At 42.5% G+C, this 17,665-nt stretch overlaps 1 protein-coding gene across 2 annotated transcripts in view; it reads right to left on the bottom strand.

Annotated features, from left to right (window-relative positions):
• Positions 1 to 17,665, bottom strand: part of htt (huntingtin) — a 223,446-nt gene that overhangs the window by 161,146 nt on the left and 44,635 nt on the right. The window contains exons 8-10 of one of the 2 annotated variants that reach the window (XM_072257615.1): positions 13,543 to 13,623; positions 11,802 to 12,304; positions 8,584 to 8,707 (exon numbers count right to left, since the gene is read on the bottom strand). In XM_072257615.1, the coding sequence (XP_072113716.1) occupies positions 8,584 to 8,707; positions 11,802 to 12,304; positions 13,543 to 13,623 (708 nt within the window). The remainder of the gene's footprint in view (positions 1 to 8,583; positions 8,708 to 11,801; positions 12,305 to 13,542; positions 13,624 to 17,665) is intronic. The other variant, XM_072257617.1, reaches the window with a different exon arrangement.

Raw genomic sequence — 17,665 nt, 5'->3', positions numbered from 1 at the left:
CAAGCGTTCCACAGGAAGGACAGTGGAGGAAAATCCAAGCATTCCACAGGAAGGACAGTGGGAGGAAAATCCAAGCATTCCACAGGAAGGACAGTGGAGGAAAATCCAAGCATTCCACAGGAAGGACAGTGGGAGGAAACCAGAGCACCCGAGGAAAATCCAAGCATTCCACAGGAAGGACAGTGGGAGGAAACCAGAGCACCTGAGGAAAATCCAAGCATTCCTCAGGAAGGACAGTGGGAAGAAAATCCAAGCATTCCACAGGAAGGACAGTGGGAGGAAAATCCAAGCATCCCACAGGAAGGACAGTGGGAGGAAAATCCAAGCATTCCACAGGAAGGACAGTGGGAGGAAAATCCAAGCATTCCACAGGAAGGACAGTGGGAGGAAAATCCAAGCATTCCACAGGAAGGACAGTGGGAGGAAACCAGAGCACCCAGGGAAAATTCAAGCATTCCACAGGAAGGACAGTGGGAGGAAACCAGAGCACCCGGGGAAAATCCAAGCATTCCTCAGGAAGGACAGTGGGAGGAAAATCCAAGCATTCCACAGGAAGGACAGTGGAAGAAAATCCAAGCATTCCACAGGGAGGACAGTGGGAGGAAACCAGAGCACCCGGGGAAAATTCAAGCATTCCACAGGAAGGACAGTGGGAGGAAACCAGAGCACCCGGGGAAAATCCAAGCATTCCACAGGAAGGACAGTGGAAGGAAAATCCAAGCATTCCATAGGAAGGATAGTGGAGGAAAATCCAAGCATTCCACAGGAAGGACAGTGGGAGGAAAATCCAAGCATTCCACAGGAAGGACAGTGGGAGGAAAATCCAAGCATTCCACAGGAAGGACAGTGGAGGAAAATCCAAGCATTCCACAGGAAGGACAGTGGGAGGAAAATCCAAGCATACCACAGGAAGGACAGTGGAAGGAGACCAGAGCACCTGGAGGAAATCCAAGTGTACGGGGTTTTCTTTTGTATGTTAAATTTAAAATGGCTTCTTTGTTATGTTATACTGGGGAATGCTTCTTTGTTATGCTAAATGCTGAGAAAGTCTCAGCTAGACATTTGCTTGGGTTAATACAGATAGCAGGGTGCTATTAGCCAATGGGTATTCATGTTATCGTTTTTCTCGGGTGATAATGCTGTATCATATGACTGGGAACGGGAGTTTTTGGCGGGGAGTAGGAGGACAGATGAGGAGGACGGCGGACGTGCAAAAGGCTCCGGTCGATCACTCCGGGTGGTCCCGAGCTGTGAGTCGACAGGATCCGAGTGGTCGTCAGGAATTTATTGAGCTCCAACGGTTGTGCACGAAGAACTTGGACTTTGATAAATCTGGCGCCTTTTTCTTTTCCATTACTTCTTTTTCTGTATCGAATTTATATTAATTTCATAGACTTAGTAATATCTATAAAGTGTACTTGGTAAAATATACTGTGTGTGCTGGCTGATGATTGATGTTTGGGATTGATTTGGGCGGCAGTGGTGCAGCAACTGACTCAGTGGGAAGCATTCAGGCAGGTGCTGGGCAAGATTTCCCCTAGACATATACAAGCCAAGATAACTGAGCGTTACACAAGCATTCCACAGGAAGGACAGTGGGAGGAAACGAAAGCACCCGGGGAAAATCCAAACATTCCACAGGAAGGATAGTGGGAGGAGACCAGAGCACCCTGGGAAAATCCAAGCATTCCACAGGATGGACAGTGGGAGGAAACCAGAGCACCCTGGGGAAATCCAAGCGTTCCACAGGAAGGAGAGTGGGAGGAAACCAGGGTACCCAGAAGAAATCCAAGCATTCCACAGGAACGACAGTGGGAGGAAACCAGAGCACCCTGGGGAAACCCAAGCATCCCACAGGAAGGACAGTGGGAGGAAACCAGGGCACCCAGAGGAAATCCAAGCATTCCACAGGAAGGACGTACTGTCTCCTTACAGATGACGTCAGAATTGAACTCTGAACTCCAACAGCCCGAGCTGTAATGCCATCGCGCTAACTGATATGCTACAGTAGTGCCGAATGGTAAATCAAGTATTAGACAGAAGATGTCCTTGCTTATGCTGGTATATGTTGAAGATCACATGGAACTATTCAAATCCCATGTTCTTCCTTGAATTACATCAGCCATCTTCCCCAAGGTACTCAGAGAGCTTGTCATTGAGAGGTTGATCACGGCTAGAATCAACTCCTGCCTGAATGAGGGCCTAGACCCACTGCAATTTGAATACTACCACAATAGGTCTACAGTGGAAGCAATCTTACTTGCTCTCCACTCGCTTTTCAACCATCTAGACAACAGCAACACCTACGTCAGGCTGCTGTTTGCTGATTACAACTTAGCGTTCAACATTGTCATTTCTCAGTACTAATAAACAAACTTCAAATCATGGGCCTCTATACCTCCCTCTGCAATTGAATCCTCAGTATTATTTATTTACTTGTTATCTCAAAATTATTTATTTACTTTTTTAAATTTATTATTGGCACAATTTGTCCTCTTTTGCATATCGGATGTTTGTCAGTCTCTGTTATCTATAGTTTTCATAAACTCTGTTGTACTTCTTTATTTTCCTGTAAATGGCTGCAATAAAATGAATCTCAAGGTAGTATATGGTGACATACAGTATTTGTACATCGATAATAAATTTACTTTAAACTTTGATTTTATTGTAATTTATAATATATTTTATGTCTTGCACTGTATTGCTGCTATAAAACAGAAAAAATGTCTGTTGTCCCTGGTCTTGTAAACTCAATGAAACATGCACAAATAAGAAATACAAACTGCTCCATTAATTCATTAAGGCTAGCGGATTTCAGTTGAATTTGAAATTATTTAAATCTTACGTCTATCCCACACATGAGGGCGTGAAAATCTTTGCATTACAACTCCGTTGCAAATTACAGACATGTGAATTTATAAGTCTAATGGCTTGTAGAAAGAAACCGTGCCATAGCCTGTTTGCTGGTCTTGGCTTTTATGCTGCGGTAGCATTTGCCAAACAGTTTATGGTTGGAGGGGACTGGTGTTCCCGATGACCTTGAACCTGCTCACTGAGCCCTTGTTGTTCATTAGGCACCCATTTAAACTAATGCTATACTAATCTCATTTTCTTTTCCACATTCCATCAATTTCTGTTTCCTCCCCACCCCCATCCAGATTCTTTCACTCACAAACATGAGCCATTTTACCAAGTCCAATTAACCTGCTAGAGAGGCCAAACTAATTTTAGTTTTCCCTCTGCCACCAAGCTGCACTAAACAGCTTGGACAAAGTTGAGACATTACCTATCACTTCATGGACAGGAATGCAGATGAAATAAGGATAGAAAAAGACAGGGTCAACAAGAATAAAAGATTCAGCTCTAGCCCTCTCGGCATGATGTATGCTACAGTAAACATACAACTGCTCTAAATAATTCACGTATCACTGGGATACAATCTGCATGTTGCCAAAATGTCAAAACTCTAAGTTTTAAGCCATTATCACAACTTTTCACACTGAACTCTTCTAATTCAAAGATATTTGAATAGAAGGAATTTATTCAGTTTGTGAAGTCTTTTTTTGATCATTGAGTGGCTAAGAATGATTTGTGATCCTGTGCTACACGCCTGGATTTGTCTCACATCCCTAATAATTTTAATTACCAAAATTCAATTGTTTTTCCCCTTTAACTGGGTTCTTTTGGGTTTCTTGCTTTGTGGCTATCTGTAAGCAAACAAATCTCAGAGTCGTATAATTTATACATTCTTTGATAATAAATGTACTTTGAATCTTTGAATCAATAAAACTTGGTTGATGTCCACAACCTGACCTAGCAATTGCGGCAATTTAGGACAAAGCATTCAAGTACACTGAATGACTCACAAGCATTTCAACTGTTTGGCTGAAATCCACAAATTATTTCACTCTTGCCTATTCTGAATTTCTCACTTCATTAATGCTCTTTTACACTTTAACATTTCTGTCAACCCCACTAATCAGGTTTATTTATTTATTAAGAAACAATGACGAATAGGTCCTTCCAGCCTTTGAGCCACACTGCCCAGCAATCCCCTGATTTAATCCTGGCCTAATCTCAGGATAATTTACAATGACCAATAAACCTACCAACCAGTACGTCTTTTGGACCGCGGGGGAAAACCGGAGTACCCGGAGGACATCCACGTGGCCACTGGGAGGACGTACAAACTCTGTACAGGCAGCAGTGGGAATTGAACTCAGGTCAATGGTACTGTAAAGCAGTACTATGCTACCGTACTGCCTCAGTTTTAAAAAAAACAATACACTAAGTGGATATTATTCAAATAACTTAAATCCTTACACAGGTCTTTATGGGACACGATTAGTCACACCAGTCAATCCGAGTAACTGTCACAATCCTACTTCTGTCATTTTCAGAACCATATTTGTGCCTGGACCTATATTTCCTAATTTAAGGCTAAAGCTGTCTTCTTCACATAAATCTGACTTCCCAATTTTCCATTACATCACTTCCATTGATAATGCAAGGTCTCTAACCTCATGAGCAAATAATCCTCAAACTACAGTGCCTATATAAAAAAATTCAACCTCTTTGAAGCTTTTATGTTTTATTGTTTTACAACATTGAATCACAGTGGATTTGTTTTTTTTAACACTGATCAACAGAAAAGACTCCTTCGTGTCAAAGTGAAAACAAACTTCTACAAATTGCTCTAAAATTATTGCAATTATTAAACACAAGATAATTGATTGTCTAATTACTCACCGCCTTCAAGTCAGTATGTAGTAGATGCACCTTTGGCAGTAGTTATAGCTTTGAGTCAGTGTGCATAGGTCTTACTCTGCAATTTTTCTCCATTCTTCTTTTCTTCTTCTTCAGAGCTCAAGCTCTGTCAGACTGCATGGAGATCATGAGTGAACAGCCCTTTTCGAGTCCAGCCACAAATTCTCAATTGGATTGAGGTCTGGACTCTGACTTGGCCACTCTCGGACTTTAACTTTTAGCTTTGGTTTTATGCTTGGAATCATTGTCATGCTACAAAACAAGTCTTCTCCAAGTCGCAGTTCTCTTGTAGACTGCATCAGGTTTTCCTCCAGGATTTCCCTGTATTTTGCTGCATTCGTTTTACCCTCTACCTTCACAAGCCTTCCAGGGCCTGCTGCAGTGAAGCATCCCCACAGCATGATGCAGCCGCCACCATTCTTCATGGTCAGGACGGTGTGTTTTTGAAGATAGGTGGTGTTTGGCTTACGCCAAACATAGCATTTAGACTGATGCCAAAAAGCTGAATTTTGGTTTCACCAGACCATAGAACCTCCTTCCAGCTGACTTCAGAGTCTCCCACAGCCTTCTGGCAAACTCCAGCCAAGATTTCATGTGAGTTTATTTTTCAACTGTGGCTTTCTCTTTGCCACTCTCCAATAAAGCTGCGACTAGTGAAGCTCCCGGGCAACTGTCACTACATATGCCGTCTCTCCCATCTCAGTCACTAAAGCTTGTAACTCCTCCAGAATTGACATACATCTGGTGGCCTCCCTCACTAGTCCCCTTCATGTACTGTCACTCAGTTTTTGGTGACAGTCTGCTCAAGGCAGATTTACAGCAGTGCCATACTCTTTCCATTTCACGATGATTGACTTAACTGTTCTCCAAGGGATATTCAGTGACTTGGAAGTTTTCTTGTATCCATCTCCTTACTTGTGCTTTTGCAATAACCTTTACAGAGAGTTGCTTGGAGCGTTCTTTTGTCTTCATGGTGTAGTTTTTGCCAGGATACTGACTCACCAGCAATTGGACCTTCCAGATACAGGTGCATTTTTTACTACAATAAAGTGAAACACCTTGATCTCCATTTAATTATGTGATTTCCAAAACCCATTGGCTGCACCGATGATGATTTGGCATGTCACATTAAAAGGGGGGGGGGGGTGAATACTTAATGCAATAAATTATTTTGGGTTTTATATTTATAATTAATTTAGATCACTTGGTAGAGATTTGTTTTCACTTAGACATGAAAGAGTCTTTCTTTTTGAGCAGTGTCCAAAAAAAGCCAAATTATATCCACCGTGATTTAATATTGTGAAGCAATAAAACATGAAATCTTCCGGGGGGGGGGGGCGGGGGGGGTGAATACTTTTTGTAGGCATTGTATAACATGGAGCACAGAATAATACAGCACATTACAGGCCCTTCAGCCCACAATGTTGTGCCGACCCTCAAACCCTGCCTCCCATATAACCCCCCCCCCACCTTAAATTCCTCCACATACCTGTCTAGTAGTCTCTTAAACTGCACTAGTGTACATGCCTCCACCACTGACTCAGGCAGTGCATTCTACGCACCAACCACTCTGAGTAAAAAACTTTCCTCTAATAGCCCCCTTGAACTTCCCATCCTTTACCTTAAGCCATGTCCTTTTGTATTGAGCAGTGGTGCCCTGGGGAAGAGGCACTGGCTATCCACTCTATCTATTCCTCTTAATATCTTGTACACCTCTATCATGTCTCCTTTCATCCTCCTTCTCTCCAAAGAGTAAAGCCCTAGCTCCCTTAATCTCTGATCATAATCCATACTCCCTAAACCAGGCAGCATCCTGGTCAATCTGCTCTGTACCCTTTCCAATGCTTCCACATCCTTCCTATAGTAAGGCGACCAGAACTGGACACAGTACTCCAAGTGTGGCCTAACCAGAGTTTTATGAGCTGCATCATTACATCGCGACTCTTAAACTCTATCTCTCGACTTATGAAAGCTAACACCCCATAAGCTTTCTTAACTACCCTATCTACCTGTGAAGCAACTTCCAGGGATCTGTGAACATGTACCCCCAGACCCCTCTGCTCCTCCACACTACCAAGTATCCTGCCATTTACTTTGTACTCTGCCTTGGAGTTTGTTCTTCCAAAGTGTACCACCTCACACTTCTCCGGGTTGAACTCCATCTGCCACTTCTCAGCCCACTTCTGCATCCTATCGATGTCTCTCTGCAATCTTCGACAATCCCCTACACTATCTACATACCACCAACCTTTGTGTCGTCTGCAAACTTGCCAACCCACCCTTCTACCCCCACATCCAGGTTGTTAATAAAAATCACGAAAAGTAGAGGTCCCAGAACAGATCCTTGTGGGACACCACTAGTCACAATCCTCCAATCTGAATGTACTCCCTCCACCACCACCCTCTGCCTTCTGCAGGCAAGCCAATTCTGAATCCACCTGGCCAAACTTCCCTGGATCCCATGCCTTCTGACTTTCTGAATAAGCCTACCATGTGGAACCTTGTCAAATGGCTAACATTTGTACCTTCTCCCAAATCAGTCACACCATCAATCAAATACTCGTGAGAAATCAGACAATATTCCTTTTCTTAGCAATGAGCTAAAATATATCACAAAATCCCACTGCACAGTCTGAACTTCAAAAACAGCAGGAGGTGCGTCAGGTGACAATCCTTCAAATTCCATGTCAGCTGCCATCTCTCAGTTCAGTGCCAATTATATAATACTGCAGGTAGTTCTTTGCTGAAGACCCTTTCTGTATCAAGCCATGCCACTGTGCTCCTACTTGAGTTGACATGCTAATTGGGCAGAGATTTCCAAGTTCAAATCAAAGCAATTTGATAATGGCTTTTTATATAAGTTTTGCTGTAATAGATTTACTTTATCAGCAAAGGAATAATGCTGACGTTCAAGCAAGCTGCCTCTGCAAGCATTCTTTACATGTGTTAGAATTTTCTAACCAGTTCTGGCTTCATGTCTTTCGATCATGAATATTTCACTCTGTTCCATATAAACAGAAGTAGGCCATTTATCATTTGAACCCACTTTACTATTCAATAAAATTTTTTACCCCGGTGTCATTTCCCTGCACCAAGTCGATATCCCTTAATTCATTTAATAAAGGAATATGCATATGGAGCCAAGCGTTAGCAGTGGAACTCAAACTCACACCAACTAGCCAAATCTAGCATCCTAAGAATAGTCATGAAAATGCAATAATTAAAAATATGGTTTCCAATCTGTCTGATGATTTTAGAGTTATCTAGTACAAAGCTGGCCATTTGATTCAAATTATCAATTCAACACAAAGGTCTTTTCTATGCCTTTGTTCATTTAATCCCATCAAAATATCTATCCATCCCTTCATACCATCTGCTATCTTGTCTCCTGTTAGTTCCTCCTTACAGAGGCAATTTCCAATTACTAACAACTTATCGGGCAAAGATGTTTCTCTTGATTTCCCTACTAATCATGTTAGTGACTATTTTATAATTACAGTCCATGTTTCCATCTACTGATGTAAAATCATTTTTAGTCTCAGGCGACTATTTGCTCTCAAAAACAATAGCTGAATAATTCATTCAACATGGTCATAAAACAAGGAGTTAGCACATGATAAAGACATGATATTAATTGATACAAATGTTACAAAGGTTGATTTGTAGGATCAACAATATTTAACAGAATTGGCATTTGTATAAACAGCAATGTATCATTTCAAAATGTTTAGAAGCAGTTCATGAAAGTCAACATTGAACCGTAGCACATCCCATCACCAACAACCCAAGCTACTTTAATAGGACTTGTAAACATACCTAGAGTAGAAGTACTGAAACCGTCTATTGTTACTTCTCCTGTGGTGTTTAAGGTATCCTCCTCCTCATCTTGAAGTTGGCCAATCTGCATTGCTGAATACTGGCTCTCTGCTCCATCGAGTACCTGGTTTAAACAAGGATTTTCAGTAACCATTCTCAAACCATTTGAAGGACTCATGGTGCTTTTGGCAATTTGACCCATTTTGTTTCACCCCACGAGTCTCCTTCAGAGTGTGGCCAGTTGGGTGAGACACCGTGTGTCTTGACATCCAAATTTCTGGAAGAATGGAATTCAGGAGTGAAAGAGTACAGGGTGTTGCCAGGACTTGAGGACCTGAGATATAGGGAAAGGTTGAGTAGGGTAGGATTTTATTCCTTGGAGTCTATAAGACATAGGAGCAGAATTAGGCCATTCAGCCCAAGAAGTGTAGGAGAATGAGGGGAGATTTGATGAGTATGGAAGAGTAAATGCATTCATTCAGGCTTTTACCACTGAGGTTGAATGACAATAGAGCTAGAGGTTCATAGGTTAAGGGTGAAAGGTGAAATATTTAACGGGACCCTGCTTGGGGGGGGGGGGCTTCTTCATTCAGCGCAGTGACAGTGTGGAAAGTGCAGCCAGCGGAAGAGAAATTGGATAAGTACATGGATGAGCGGAGTATGGAGGGCTGTAGGCCAGGTGCAGATTGATAGGACCAGGCGGAATAACAGTTCAGCACTAACTAGATGGGCCAAAGGGACTGTGTCAGTACTAATTAGCTATTTCATTCTTCCTTCACACTCTACCACTTTATATTACATCTGCCAACTTCTTTCCAAGGAGTTCACCTGTCCATATTCCTCTGCAAGTTCTTTGTGCCCTCCATACAACTTGCTCACAGCCTACAGATTACTCAATCATTTCATCCAAATCATTCATATAGATTATAAATCAGATTTATTATCACCAACTTGCCATGAAATTAGTTGGTTTGTGGCAGCAGTACAGTGCAGAATGATTACTGAAAGTTACAAAAAAGTGCAAAAGTGAGATATTGTCATGAATCCCTGTGGAACAACTTCTGGTCACTAACCTATCCACTTCTTTTCCTATTTCCTTTATCCGTGTTGATATGATACCCAACCACATCCACTTATCTTATGCAATATCTTTGTGTCGCATCTGACCAAATGCCTCCTGGAAATCCAAATATATTACATCTACTCCTTTCTGTTTATCCACCCTGTCACCTCCTCAAAACACTCCAGCAGATTTATCATATTCCAATTCCCTTTCATAAAACCTTGTTGACTCTGCTTGGCTGCCTCATCTTTTATAAAATGTTTTTGTCTGTTAGCTCCTTAATAATGGATTCCAGCATTTCAACCCAATAACAAATGTGAGGCTAACGGGTACAACATCCAACTTCTTGTCTCCTTTCCTGAAGAGTGTGCAGTTTCACCAGAATCCAGTGAGTTTTAGTATATCACTGTCAACATGTAACTCTACCATGGACAGTCCCAAGCATGGCTCCGAAAGGAGGCGGGTTGGCTATGGGGATAACAACCACACCCTGTAAAAACCCAGTGCTACAGAAATGACAACAGAAACTCCAAAGAGCTCATCCCTGGGAGAGGAAGGATACATCAAGAAGATGAGCTACACTTTGAGACCACATAAAAAGACTGACCCAGGATAGAGGATACTGGCGAGCAACTGTCAGCAGCCTAAGTCCAAGTAGGGGTAATGAGCTTAAATAGTAGTAAAAGAAGAGAAAAACTATCAAAACATCCCCTTCCTCCAGTTTTGTAGGATCCCGACCATCAAGTCAAGAGACTTGTTGGCCTTCAACTCCATTAGCTTGACTGGTAATTTTATCCTCCTTCTCCTACCCCCTCGCCACTGAAAGGGATTCTATGAAGTTCCTTTTCCCTTTAGGCCTGTGTTATCTATTATAATTGTGATTTTTTGTATCTTCTACTTGAACATTATCTGGTTCTCTCCCAAAAGATGCTGCTCAACTTGCTGAGCAGTTCCGGCAATTTCTGCATTCATGAGGCGTCAAGAACTGAAAACAAAAATCCTGGGCACATGCAAATGGAGATCTACCAGGTTACCTTCTACCCAATAATGATGCATGTCTTAACTCTGAGCAAATGCTCAAAACCTGTTTGAAGAATTCACCAACTAGTCTCATGACAGTTCAATCCGATGGTTAGATACAATTGTTGACTCCTATGTGCAGCCCTTCCAGCACTGAGAAATGGTTTGACAATTGAACTTCTGTTAAAATTTAAGCTTTGTAATTGATTTTGCTTTCAACATAACAAGATATTAGTGATAACAGAGCCAGCATACAGAGATTGTATATAGACAAAAGGCATTAATAAACCGTAGTTTCTGGCAATAATAGAGGCAAACATTACCATAGGGCAGGAAATAGATAGCTACAAGAATGGTTAAATTTGGAAAGATCTAAACTTGGGTAAAAGGCAAGGGAAGAAAGCAGCTCATACGTTCGAGTCCAATCCTAAAACAGCAGCATACTAAGTGGCATAGTCAAGAGTTAGCATCCCTTCCTTGCATAATTTATCAATATATACACTAAATTAAATCCATCTTGTAGCATGACTTAAAATTAATTACTAAGTATCTACAAACACAGAGCAAGAACAGTTTCTGTAATGCTTAGAAATACTCAGCAGGCCAGGCGAGAGATGTCGACTGTTTATTCAGCCTGACCTGCCGAGTTCCTCCAGCATTTTGTGTGCGCTGCTCTGGATTTCCAGCATCTGCAGAATCTTGCGTTTATGCCTAGAGTACATATTTGAATTTTTCCAGAGCTTTCATACCAGACAAATGGTAGAAGCAATGTGGACTTGCAATAGAAAAGCACATTTAGCATACACCTGAACTCAATCAGGGTCGAGGGGGGAAGGATTGTAAGGTGGCCAAACATCTCTTCACAGGCAGGAAAAGGCAAAAAGCAAGAAAGAGCAGGATGCAACAAGGGTGAACAGAGTCATTAGATATGCCAGGCACAGCAAGGTGGTGCTGCTGAGGATGTGCAGCCAGGGAAAAAAAGAGAGGCAGGAGGGGAAAATTTAAAGGAGCATTCATCTTGGGTCATGTGCACCTCATGACCAGCTGAAGCCTAGGAAGCTCTCCAGCCACAAATGAAGCAAGTAATTTGGGAAAGGGAAATTTAATGATGGCATTTCAATGGGATTAAGCTAACCTTTTCACTGCTACTAGCTGAAGAGAAAGTGGTAGCTTCCGAGTCTGGGACCTCTAGGTGGGAGCTGAGAGAGATGTCGGGACCCTCGGTGGAGGAGTGGGATACCCCTCCAGAATGCTGCACACTTACAAGCTCTGAACTGTCCGACGGGGTCACGGCCGAATCTGGGCCCTCGGTGGTCTGCGAGCTCTCACTGAGCGGAGACGTGGTCTGGTTGGTCCTGTCGTTCAGGTCAGCATTGGTGTCGGAATGGATGGTGCTGACCTGGCTAGAACTTCGGCTCAGCTCTTCCTCAACCACTCCCTCCACTGTCAGGCCAGTCAGGTCCGACGCTGCTGAACTGTTGAGATCGGCGGACTCCGCAGACTGCAACGTGTGCTGAGAGCGTGGTTGCTCGGTGATGATGTCCTGCCCTGCAGCATCAGCCACAGGGCTTGCTGACCCCAAGGTAGAGACACCAGAAGATGACGGCACCTCGCTTGTCCCTTCGCTGTTCATCGAACCTAACATTACATGCCAAAACAACCACATTAGCAAGCAGGAGCAAAAGCTCCCCTCTGGAAAGCATAACAGTCTATTAAAACAAAAACCACACCATCTTAAAAGTTTCTTATCCCAAGCAGTTAATCAGATCAACCATTCTAGTTAGCCCCCCCCCCCACTTATAACTATCTAATACTCCCATCAATGCACTGTAAACATTGTAAATACATGCTGGTATTATGTATCTATGAACATCTCATTCAATATTTGTTCTTTAACTTCTAGGATTATTTTTATGTAATTCTTTATAACTGTTGAATGTTGTTTTTTGTTGCCAACACATGACAGCAAATTCCTAATACATGTAAAAGTATATGGTAAATATAGTTAATCCTTATGGAGATGTGCTCCAAGAGGACCACAACCTCATCGTAGTTTGGAGGCCTTGAGTGCTTCAATGTCCCGGAGAGCTATGTCTGCTGGAGTCAGGGCTTTATGCTTTGGCTCTCCTAGGGTCACCCATGCCAAACAGGTCAAAGGGTAGAGGTCAGATGAAGAGTGGTCCATCGGTCCTCCAGGTTTGGGGGTTCAGCTCAGGGCTAATAACCCTGAATGGTCAAACAAAATTGCTACAGAAAAAGCAACGAAGAATCCTGCTATATCTGAGTGTGACAGTATTCCTGAGTCTCCGCCTGGGACTTGCATGACTGTCAGTGGTAAAAACCGAGAGGATGCAACTGACACGATGGTGGAAGCCCTGACCACCACCGGAGATACAGGACCTTCACTACTGCCTTAAATACCAGCGGCATCAAGGCAGTAAGGTGAGGAGATATGTAGTAACAGTGGGCTACATGCTATGACAGTTCACGACACTGCATTGCATTGAAGTACAGAGACTTAGCAGGGCACTGCCTGGAGTCACAAGGCTGTGGAGCAACAGTCAGAAGGTTGAGCAGTATCCACAAGGGAGGTGGGGGAGGAATTGCTGATGTTTCGGGTCGAAGTTCTCCATCAGTCCTAACCAACTGAATTCCTCCGATGTCCAGGTTAGTAGGTTCATTGGTTATATGGGTTTAATTGGGTGATTGGGTGGCGTGATGGGCTTGCTACCAGGAGGAACAGGACGATTGGGGGGGGGGGGGGGGAGAGAATGAATAAGTAAATAAATACTTAAGAGAGAGAGTAACCTACAAAGCTTTGTCACACAGCCTATGAAGTTCAGTAACTGGATCACTAATTATTCCATGACCTGTACCTGGAAAAGTGGTGGTGCTGACCTCTGACCGGGTCTCTGCGTCATCTTCGAGTCCATCCTCCTCTCCCGAAACCACCTTGCCTTCATGTTTTAAAAGGACACACACCAGGTTAAAACAAAGTTAAAACAATGTTTAAAAATACAATTCATATGAACTAATTGAATCAGAAATAGAAGTTATTATAAACTGATTTCAGAACGAGTGAAATCCCACCAATGTTTAACTTGAGAACGCTCTGAATGCATTCACAGGTTCAGACCCTCAGCTTTCACACAGGAAAGGCAAATGTCCAGAAATGTTTACTCATTTTCCTTTCTCTGCAGTACAAAGCTCATTTTATTCCTAGTAATCTTGACACTAATCTTTATTCTCCTACAGCCCAATTTTTGTTACATCAACTCAAAGATGCAGGCAATCCTTAAAATGTCCCTGTGAAAGTACAGGCAAGCTCCTTTCCTGAATCACCATGCTTTTGATGCTTTTACAGTGCAAGCGACCAGATTTCAATTCCGCCACTGTCTATAAGGAGTTTGCATGTTCTCCTCGTGACCAAGTGGATTTTCTCCGGGTGCTCAAGTTTCCACCTACATCCCAAAGACGTACGGATTAGTCGCTTAATTGGTTACATGGGTGTAATAGGGCTGTGCAGGCTCATTAAGCCGGAAGGGCCTGTTTCTGTGTTGCATCTTATGTTGTCTTTAAGTGGATAACTTGGTTAATTGGCAGCTAATTTCACAATCCCTGTTCGTGACCAACATCTCTTAATAAATAAAAATATTTAACAGCAATATATTTCTACATCAATGAGATCAACAAATTAGAGGGCATTTTGCAGGTTATTGCATTCCCAACCTGTATAGAGTGCAGATATTAAAATGGTGTTGAAGATGGTATCTTCATTTTTTTTGAGGTGTAGATTATAAAAATTAACATAAGGCCCCCCCCCCATAGGTTTGTTATCAGATCATCGGTCCTTTTTCTAATGTATATTAATCACATAGAAATGTAGGTCTGCACTACAAAGTTTGCAGACAATGTGGATTGCAGACGTCAGAAAACAAAATACTCAATTATTTGGCAGGAGAAGCAAAACAACATCAACGTCCCCACTTGGGACAACATCCCCTGGCAGTGAGGCCTCGATAACACAGTCTACTCTAATGGACAACCCACACTGTTTACATCAGATTCCCAAAGCAGAACTCCATGCACCCTCACAGCAACAAATGACCAAATGGACAGAAATGGATTCAAGGTTACTCAAGCTTCCTTGAAAACTTACAACATCCTCACCAACTTCTGAGGACCTAAGCACTATAACCACAAAGTGAGGGAGCAGCCTTCAGGATGGCATTGAGAACCTTGAGTCAGCTACAAAGGTACATCTGTTTCCATCATGTAACAATTCTGAAAAATTAACTCATGACTTTATATCAAATCGACTAGATTAATGCAATCGGTCTTCCAGAGCAATCTAATGACAAAACTTCAACTCATTCAGAACACTGCTGCTAGACCTTTAACTACAACCAGGATGAAGGAGCATATCGCTCCCGTCCCAGATACTCTGCATTAACTCCCTGTATCGTTTAGAATGGATTTAAAAAGTTCTCTTAACTTGTTTTAAAGCTCTCAATGGTCTGGGACCAGAGTCCATCATAGAATCATTTTCATTCTATAAATCCTGCTCAAGCTCTCAGCCATTCTCTTATATTTAATCAATCTTCCTCAAAAGATAATTGGCAGGTCAGCTAATTTGAACTGCTCTCCTAAGCCGTGGAATTCAGTCCCTAAAACTATAAGGGATGCAGTCTCAGTTGGCACTTTTAAACTCCAGTTCAAAACCTATCTATTTAACCTTGCTTTTAACCAACATCTTTTAAGTCCTATGTAAAGCATTTTCACCTAAATAATTTGTATGAAAAATGATCTATAAATAAGCTATTATTTGCCAGCATAAGTGGTGGAGGGAGTGCATCACCTTAAAACAAAACCCCACTTGCCACACCAATGATGGTATGTGCAAGACCATCACGAGCCAACTAGGAAGACCGTTCAAGAGAAGGGAGTAAATCAGGCGAATCATCACAGACTGGTGACTTGGGCTGGGATCTGCAAAATGTTTTAGTGGGAAGAATGAGGAGAAGCAGTGATACATGAAAGGATGTAGGATCAGAGAGATGTAGCTATATGCAACTTTGAAGATGACAGGCCAAGTGATAATGTGGATGGTACCGATAAAATGTGGATGGTACCAGTCCCCCTCCACCGCCCCCCCCCCCCACAGGGTACGGGAGTCCAAAACTAGGGGGTGTAGTTTAGGGTGAGACAAGAAACGTCATGGGTGAGACGTCATTCAATCCTGAAGTCATGCCCTCTTGTCCTAGAATCTCCTACCGTGGGAAATAACTTTGCCATATCTAATCTGTTCAGGCCTTCTAACATTCGGAGTGTTTCTATGAGATCCCCCCTCATTCTCCTGAACTCCAGGGAATATAGCCCAAGAGCTGCCAGACATTCCTCATACGGTAACCCTTTCATTCCTGGAATCATTCTCATGACCCTTCGCTGATCCCTCTCCAATGCCAGTATATCCTTTCTAAAATAAGGATCCCAAAACTGGTTCCAAAAAAGGATTCCAAGTGTGGTCTCACGAGTGCCTTATAGAACCTCAACATCACATCCCTGCTCTTATATTCTATACCTCCAGAAATGAATGCCAACATTGCTTTTGCCTTCTTCACCACTGACTCAACCTGGAGGTTAACCTTTAGGGTATCCTGCACAAGGACTCTCAAGTCCCTTTGTCTTTCTGCATTTTGAATTCTCTCCCTATCTAAATAGTTTGCCCGTTTATTTCTTCCACCAAAGTGCATGACCATACACTTTCCAACATTGTATTTCATTTGCCATTTCTTTGCCCATTCCCCTAAACTATCTAAGTATCTCTGCAGGCTCTTTGTTTCCTCAACACTACCCACTCCTCCACCTATCTTCGTATCATTGGCAAACTTAGCCACAAATCCATTAATACTGTAGTCCAAATCATTGACATACATCGTAAAAACCAGCAGTCCCAACACCGACCACTGGTAACCAGCAGCCAGCTAGAATAGGATCCCTTTATTCCCACTCTGTTTTCTGTCAACCAGCCAATGCTCCACCCACGCTAATTATTACCCTATAATTCCATGGGCTCTTATCTTGCTAAGCAGCCTCATGTGGGGCACCTTGTCAAAGGCCTTCTGAAAATCCAAGTACACCACATCTGCATCTCCTTTGTCTACCCTGCTTGTAATTTCCTCAAGGAATTGCAGTAGGTTTGTCAGGCAGGATTTTCCTTTCAGGAAACCATGATGGTTTTGGCCTATCTTGTCATGTGCCTCCAGGTAATCCATAATCTCATCATTAACGATTGATTCCAACAACTGATGTCAGGCTAACAGGTCTATAGTTTCCTTACTGCTGCCTCCCACCCTTCTTAAATAGCAGAGTAACGCTTGCAATTTTTCAGTCATCCGGTACAATGCCAGAACCTATCGATACTTGAAAGATCATTGTTAATGCCTCCGCAATGTCTCCAGTTACTTCCTTCAGAACCCAAGGGTGCATTCCATCAGGTCCAGGAGAATTATCCAACCTTAGACCATTAAGCTTCCTGAGCACCTTCTCAATCGTAATTTTCACTGCACAAAGTTCACTTCCCTGACACTCTTGAAGGTCCAGTACACTGCAGACACCTTCCACTGTGAAGACTGATGCAAAATATGCATTCAGTTCCTCTGCCATCTCTGCATCTCTCATTACAATATCTCCAGCATCATTTTGTATTGGTCCTATATCTACCCTCTACTCTCTTTTACCCTTTATATACTTAAAAAAGCTTTTAGTATCTTCTTTGATATTAGTCGCCAGCTTCCTCTCATAATTCACCTTTTCCTTCCTCAAGTTTTTAAAATCTCCCCAATCCTCTATCTTCCCACTAGCTCTGGCTTCCTTGTATGCCTTCTCTTTTGCTTTTACTTTGGCTCTGACTTCAAGTGTCGGCCACCGTAGTGTCCGTCTTCCCTTTGAAAATTTCTTATTTGGAACATATCTGTCTTGCACTTCACTCATTTTTTG

Source organism: Mobula birostris, chromosome 5 (assembly GCF_030028105.1).
Source record: "Mobula birostris isolate sMobBir1 chromosome 5, sMobBir1.hap1, whole genome shotgun sequence".
Taxonomy (NCBI): domain Eukaryota; kingdom Metazoa; phylum Chordata; class Chondrichthyes; order Myliobatiformes; family Myliobatidae; genus Mobula; species Mobula birostris.
The sequence above is the reverse complement of the archived record's forward strand: the minus strand, read 5'-3'. Positions and strand labels throughout refer to the sequence as shown.